The 7,536-nt window shown below is 52.3% G+C and overlaps 1 protein-coding gene across 4 annotated transcripts in view; it reads right to left on the minus strand.

Moving 5' to 3' along the window:
* ARHGAP26 (Rho GTPase activating protein 26) overlaps positions 1 to 7,536 on the minus strand; it is a 157,885-nt gene that overhangs the window by 3,401 nt on the left and 146,948 nt on the right. For all 4 annotated transcript variants that reach the window (XM_026858405.1, XM_026858406.1, XM_026858407.1 and 1 more), the window contains one exon: positions 723 to 833. In XM_026858405.1, the coding sequence (XP_026714206.1) occupies positions 723 to 833 (111 nt within the window). The remainder of the gene's footprint in view (positions 1 to 722; positions 834 to 7,536) is intronic.

A 7,536-nucleotide genomic window follows, 5' to 3' on the forward strand; every position in this document is an offset into this window, starting at 1 on the left:
AGGGCACCTGCACACAGACCAGAGGCAGCACTGCCCCGGCTCCCGGCGGGAGCATCCCCGGGACCTGCAGAGCGGGTCCCCAACGCTGCCCACGGCTGCAGCGCCGGGGCCAAAAGCCCCGGGGACCCCCTGGCAGCGCCCGCTCCCCGGGGGGATGTGCACAGCCTGGCCCGCTGCGCCGGCGTCCCTGGAAACCCTCCCTTAGGCTGTCTGCAACTTTGAGGGTTGATTTATTCCGGCGATGCTCAGGAGCCCGAGACACAGGCACCCAGTGGCAAACGTCTGCGTTGCCCCATATTCTTTACCCTCAGATTGCAGGTAAGAAAAGGAATTGGCCAGAAAATGAGGTAAAGCAGGGTTTTACAAGGGCTCAGCCCTGGCTGCGCCCGGGAAGGCCCAACACCCTCTTACCTGTGGCAGAGGAGTAGAGCAAACCGCGCGAGTCGAAATGGCTGGGCAAAACCACGGCACCCCCCGCCACACCAGCACTGCGAGCGCCGGCTCCGCTGGCCTGACCAGGGGATCAAAGTGGGGATTCAAGGGGTCCCCCCTGGGGCTGGAGGCGTTTGAAAGCTCCTCTCTTGCTGAGTGCAGATATAGCTGTGTTGGGGGAGTTTGAGCAGGATGCAGAGGGAAAAAGGAAAGTGAAGTGGGGGAAACCGAGTAAATTAAACAGAAAAATAGCAAAAGCAACAGAAAGCAAAGCGAATTCTGCAACAGACCTGATGGGGGATGAGTCGCTGGACGTAGAGGAGGTGGGCATAGGACTTGATGGCGCGGAGAACATGGGCCAGGACGGTGAGAGGGGTGACGTTGGGCTTGGATTCTGAGGGCTGCAAGACATAACCAGATACCTTATCAACATGCAACCACAGAAACAAACAGCAACTGAGAGACAGTCAGACGACATCCGACGATAGCGAGTGCCTTGGGAATAGTCAGAGCATGAGACACAGCTACGAAATGAAGTGCCAGGACCTTGGGAAATGTTTCAAGGCCAGATCTGCATTTCTCTAGACAACAAGAGCTGGATCTTCCAATTAACCCCTGCTCCATCATCCCGCCCGGCGAGCCCGGCACCGGGCGGAGGGCTGTCTCGCTCTGCCAGCCCAGCCACTTACCTGCCTTGTTTTATTTCCCCCACTGCTGCCTGGCATAGTCGATGGCATTTCTGGATGTTAACGATGCCCGCGAGTGGCCTCCATCCCCTTTTGGAGGTCGGTTGTTGCGGTGTCAGAGTCTGGGCCCCGATCCCCATCCTCCGCCGCCCGCTTACATTTCTAACCAACGGGGTCTGGGAGGCTGGGAGCCCTGAGGAGTTCGTTACCTGCAGGACGGGGCTGTCATTTCCACGCTCTCATCTGTCTGAGAACAACGAGCAGGAGAAAATCTCCAGCCCAGCCCACCCTGCAGGCGCCAGCAGCACCGCAGGGACCCCGCAGCGCTCACCGTGAGGTAACCGGTGCTCCGGGCTCCTGCCGGGCGCAGGCATTCAGCACCACAAACTTGTCATTGATTTGTTTTCCGCTCAACAACTCTTTTTCTCTCCTGTGCAGACTGCTCTCGATTCCTTGCTTTCAAGCTATCGCTGCCAACTGAAGTTGAATCAAGTTGCTGAACTAGTAAATACATGCAGAAGTCGGGCGAGAAGCGTTTGGTCCCTTCAAAACTGTTTGATTTAGGCCATTCTCGGGTTCACCAAAAAGCAATTACTGAACTAAAATAACAACTTGAGCCTGATTCATCTGCCGCTGCTTCTGTGCTTATCAACTCATCTGTATTCTCTAATTCAGACTGTAAACTCCATCCCTGATAAAACACCAGAAAAACCTCTCCACACGGAAAATGCCTCTGTAAAAACAAGAAGTTTTGTAAAAGCAACAGGATTTCTGTTATTTTCTTTTTCTCCTGAGAGGTGGGGATATGGTCCAACCACACAGGGACCCCCAGGCTGTCCCTGTCCCGAGCTGGGGGGCCCTGAGGAAGAGGGAAGGGATATGGGGGGGTGCCAGGGCACACGGGAAAATGTGGCCCACGTGCAGAGAGGGGCACAGACCTCCCTCTCAGCTCCGGGCTGTAAGTATCATTTGTTCCAAATACCTGTCTGGGATTATAAAAACATCTTCTAGTTATGCTTAACTCAGACTTCCTCCGGTCACCGCACGGCGTGCAGTGATGTGGCTCCTTCACGCTCGAGGAGAGGCCTCCTGAGGGGCATGGCTTGGACCAGAAGCCAACTTGGAAAAAAAAAAAACAACTCCAGAAAGGACAAAAGATCCCCCTCCCCTCCAGAACAAACACGATGGGCAGCACCAGCGCACACGCGGCGGGACGCAGCGCCGGCAGCGGCCAGGAGAGCCAACGCCGCCTCTTAAACCTTCAACAGAAGGAGGAATTCTCTGTAAAAGATGTAACGGGTTAAGACATGATCATTCAGTGGTCACAACAGAAGTTCATTGTTTCAGGCCCTGCCTTCTGCTCTTTAAGCCCAGAATGAAATGTTTCATATATTAAGAGAGAATATGACAAACATTCTTTCATTTCAAGCTGAGTATAAAACCTCAATCTCTATCATTGAAAAGAACCAACCTCCTCCAACATCCAAAGAGCGTCTCCAGGAAATATTTACGATTAATCTTGACTTTGGTGTTTTCTTGTCATTTTCTTCAGTTCGAGTTACAATTTAGCACCTTAAAACTAAAATGTCACTCTTGGCACACCAGCTTCTCCCCAGCTCATGCACCTGCACAACCGACACCCCGACGCCTCCCTCGCCTGCGCCAGGTTCACCGCGGGGTACCCGGCTCCTCCTCCCGCCCCGGCACTTGCCGAGAGGCCGGTGACTCCCGCCGGTGGTCCCTACGTGCCCTCCCGCGCGCCCGCAAGCGGCGCTGCCAGCCGGTGCTCTCCGGCAGTCTCTGGTGGTCACAACTCCAACGGGGAAGGAGGGACCTGTGGCTTGGGTCCAGCGTCCAGGGGGAAAGTGCCCATGTCATAAATATCACCACCGCAGGGGCACCTAGGGGACACTAAAGAAGGTTAAATTGTTGGCCTGAGCTGCTCTGAGGGCCGTATCTGATTAAGGCCAAGCTCTTGGCTTTACCCCTCGCAGAAGCTGGATTCGACAGAAACTAAGGATTTCCCGTTGTAATTATGGGCAACACCTTTATTACGTCAGAGGATTACATGCATACAGAAACGAGATACAGCAGTGCGTCACAGGAGGGCTGTAAAACAGGGAAACTATTAACAGAAATCCTCAAAATGTTCTTCCTATCAATTGTCACCATTTAAAAGCAATCTGCTTGCATTTCTCTGTCATCAAAATTGTCAGTCTTGCCAAAAATGAGCGATTACCTGTATTACTCTAACAAATCTGTTAAGACGTTGGTACTTACCATGTATTAAATCTATTTCCAACTTTAAACAGAAGGAGGTGCTACAAAGACCACCAAGTGAGCCCAAAACACAGAAATTAACCCTTGAAGCACCAGTTCTTGCTGCTTCTTTTCCTTTCTTGCAGGTGCGGTTGTCTGGTCATTTGTGATGGTGCCCTACCTCCCCTCCACACAGCTCACCAGCACACAGGGCAGGTCATTTTGCTTTATTTTAGCTGTGGACAAGCCAAGCCTGCTTCTGCCCTCTAATGGAGAGCACATGTCAGATGCATCCGAAGGCGTGGAGGGTGCTCTGCTCTGGGCAGCGGGAATTAGAACATCCCCTTCACTGTTAGTGGCGCAGTTTTGGAAGCCAGAGCCCACTGGTTGTAATACCTGTACACAACAGTCTCTGGCTCTGCCCAGCAAAGCTACTACAGCGAGCCTCCGAGCTGGGACGTGCCTGCACGGCAAACGGATGCGTGGGTTTGTCCCCCGGGAGGCAGAGGAGCTGCTAGGTGTGCCTCTTGCCTTACCACGGCCTCTCGCAGACTCCTCCTCATCTCAAAAAGCTCTTCACCAAATACACATCACCTGCTCCGCCCGTGGATTCTCTGTAGGTGAGGAGCGTTGCCTTGGTAAGCGAATCTCCCGGCCTCCAGGCCCTGGCTCCAGCGAGGCTCCTGTCCACTGAACCGTCTGCAGGGCAGGATGAGTCCTGAGGCAGCTTAGGCTCCTCCAGCCACCAGCCCGTCTTCTCCGTGGTTACACCCCTGCGGGCAGCAGCCTCCTACCGCCGCAAAGGCCCCACGCCGGGGTAGGAGAGCGCAAAGGAATGGCACGGCAACTCCCTCCTCGCAGAGGAACTCGGAAAAGGTGGGACTTGGAGGGGGCGAGGAGCTGGTGACTGAAACGTGGCTGGGCTTGTCCTCCTGAGAGTGGCCACCGACACCCAGCGGCCCTCCCGCCGCGGCTCCCACCGCCTCTGCGGGCAGCAGGTGTTGGGTGCAAGAGGGCAGTGGGCTCGGGGTGCAAGAGCACGGCTCCTGCTTCCGCTACCGGCCCCGGTCCTCCTCACTGCAGGATGGGAGGAATATCTGACTGCACAGGGCTGCGGGACTAGAAATTCCCAATGTGCCTTTTGAGATGAAATCATTTTAAAAGAATGCAGCTCTCACTACGCGCAAAGTCGGCTCTGTCATCGCTTCCCCAACTGCGCGGCCTGCTACACTAATTACGGTGCGTAATGCAATCAATATGATTCTCAGAGAAAAGGGTGATTTCTGTGATGTTGCCATAAAAAAGCCTCACAGCAAGAGCCAGCACTCAGGCCAGCCTCTATCTAAGAAGCGATTAATAATTTGGGGCAAGATTTTGGTGTCTTTGGATCCTTGGTGGCAAAGAAAATGCTCTCCACGCCCACCAAAACAACGGAGAGAACTAATGACAGCACGGGGGTTCCTAAGTATGAAGACCATCCTGTTTCAATCAGGTTGCTCACAGAAGAGAGAACGTGGGCTTACGGCGGCCGAGCCGCCCCCGCGCAGCCTTGCGGTCCCGCTCTGTCTTTCCTGTGATTTCCTCAAGAAGAACAAACGGACATGTCAGGACCCGGCACCTACAGACCGCGGGGCTATGATGTGCACGGAGGGTTCCTCTCCCTTCCGTAAAATACAGGTATTTATTTCCAAGATACCGCTTGAGTTGTCACCTTTCTGAGCTTATGTGACCGCAAGACCCGAGTCCTTCTCGCTGGAGAAGTCATTGCACGCGAGCGAACAGACTATTCTGAGGTCTCTGGCATTCTGGAAACTGGTTTTCTTGTAGGATCCAATTTCCTTTCTGTTTCTGATGGAAAGAGCAGAGGTGGTGAGAGGCTTTGGGGAAATGTTGGCTGCTGCCTGCTTTCAGTTCTGCCTGCAGAAAGCAAATGACATCTGGACTTTTTTTTTTTTTCCTTCTTCTTACTCTGGAGGACTTTGCGAGGGGCCTTTCCTGTTGGGTGCATAGTGGGAAACAAAACAGAGAGAAAAATGCTAAGAACCAAAGATACCAAAACCAGGAAAGAAAGAAGCGGCTAAAATGAGAGTCTTCCGAGGCGGGTGTGGATTTTCCCCCACAGAAGCAGCAGAGGGAACTCCCCGGGTCCATAGCCCCACACGTCCCAGGCTCTCGCCTTTCCCGCCGCTCCGTCTGTGCCCTCGAACGTGGCGGCCGTGAGATGCAACCCCGCGGGTTGGTGAAACTGCCCTGGAACGGGCAGGGAGCAGGAGGACGTCGTGTCACAGCCGGCAGCTCCCGCCTGCGGGGGCACCTGAGCCTTCAGCTTTGGCAGCCCCACTCTCCCAGCCAACAAGTGCACTTAGAAATAAATTTAGAAGCTAAATCCTCCTCCCTGCTCCCCCTGCCTGCTGCACACACTGCTTTTCCCATTCTGATGTTTAGTTTGCTGCCTGAACATGCGAAAAAAGCAGCAATTCTTGTTTCCAGGCTGCAGTCTCCTCTCCAGTTGCTGTAGCTAAAAAATCTCTTTTCCATTCCCTTCTCATAACCTGCCTCTTTTCAACTCCTCTTTCTCTGCAGCCTGCCTACCCAGACCGCCTCTGGCACTTTCTTTACACAGCTCAAGTCCTCAAGGCATTTACAGGTCTGAAGAGTTATTCTCAGCAGGGTTTCCAGACAACTTCTGCTGCTTTGTTCTTCTGGCTGAGAGGACACCAGTTCCACTTCAAAAATGTTTGCAACTTGTTTATTTTTGTGGAACTCGGGGCTGCTTCTGACACAGAACATCTAACAACAATGAATGGGCACAGTCTACTGACAAATTAAAGCCCTTTCAAGAAACCATCTCAAGAATAAATAACAATAATCCCACCCTGACTTTATCAATACCTTTACTGATGTATTAAAATACAATCAAGAACCACCCAGCCCTTCACCTCCTGATCCCTTCCTATAGACAAAGCTGCACGGCCTAAGGCTCTTCTCAAAGCTAACGGAAAACCCAACTGATCAGAGTATTGTTCAACTCTAGGGCACTTAAACTCTGCTAAAACCAGGACAAGATTGCAGCTGACCAGCGGACACGGCTCTGTTGCCTAAATGAAATGGGAGGCAGCCTTGGGTTGAGAAGCTGATGAAGTTCATGCGCTGCTGCACGTGCCAGCGAAGCTCCGAGCGTGACGGATGGGCTCTAGCCAGAACTCCCCAGGAGCCTCAGTGATGGCACCACGCACGACCCTGTACGTGACCATTAGCCCCCAGGGCCTCAGATCGGTAGGACTCTTCCTCTGCTGGGTACTTTAAATGCAAGGAAAATGATGTTAAACTCTCTTCAGTGTTATTCTCTCAGGACTTAGCTTGCTGCATAATCATTCAGGTGGAAAATAATGACATGCTTAGGGAAATAAGCAGCCAAAACACATTGCAGTCAACGCCACTTGACCAAAAAGGTCCAAAAAAGTTCAACTTCTTCAGCAGGAACTTTTCCCACACCTCCATTTACTAGTTCCCCTGTGTCCAGGAGCAGAGATTACTGAATCTTCTTTTCAATAATATGGACATGTCCCTCTTTGTAATCTTGAAGATACTTGGCACGTTGGTCTGTCATGTTACTTTGCTGCTTGGCTTATTTCCCACATGTAGAAATATTTCCCTGCCCTAGTAATTTCATAAACCATCTAAAAGCTTTTCCACTTAAATAAGAGAGTGACTGGGAAGAGTTCTGACTTTGGGAAGGAGAGCTGGAGTTTTTGTTGTCCCCCTTAATAGACATTTCCATTTCCAAATCCAGACAGATGATGCTTGATGTTTCAAAGGGATGCGATGACATTGCTGGTTTGGTACAGCCTTCTGGCATGAAGCGGAGAGACTGATGTTAATGCTGGAGAAAGGCTGAGTGAATAAGCAGAGAATCAGAAATGGATGCATGCTCAGCATGAATAAGCGTTGGAGGCACCGCAGAGAGGGAGCTCATGGGGCTGGTGCTCATGTCAGTGCCACCGGCGGGTGGGCGACTTCCCTGGCCGGTGAGATCCAGGAAAAAAAATACAGAAAAGCACCTTGTTAACGGTCACACAACTCGTTTAGAACAGAGAATCTGCAGTATCACAACAAGTTACCAACCCACCAGTCACTGCCCCTATAGAACCTGTCTCTT

Source organism: Athene cunicularia, assembly GCF_003259725.1.
Source record: "Athene cunicularia isolate RWA chromosome 13 unlocalized genomic scaffold, athCun1 chr13_part1, whole genome shotgun sequence".
Classification (NCBI taxonomy): Eukaryota; Metazoa; Chordata; class Aves; order Strigiformes; family Strigidae; genus Athene; species Athene cunicularia.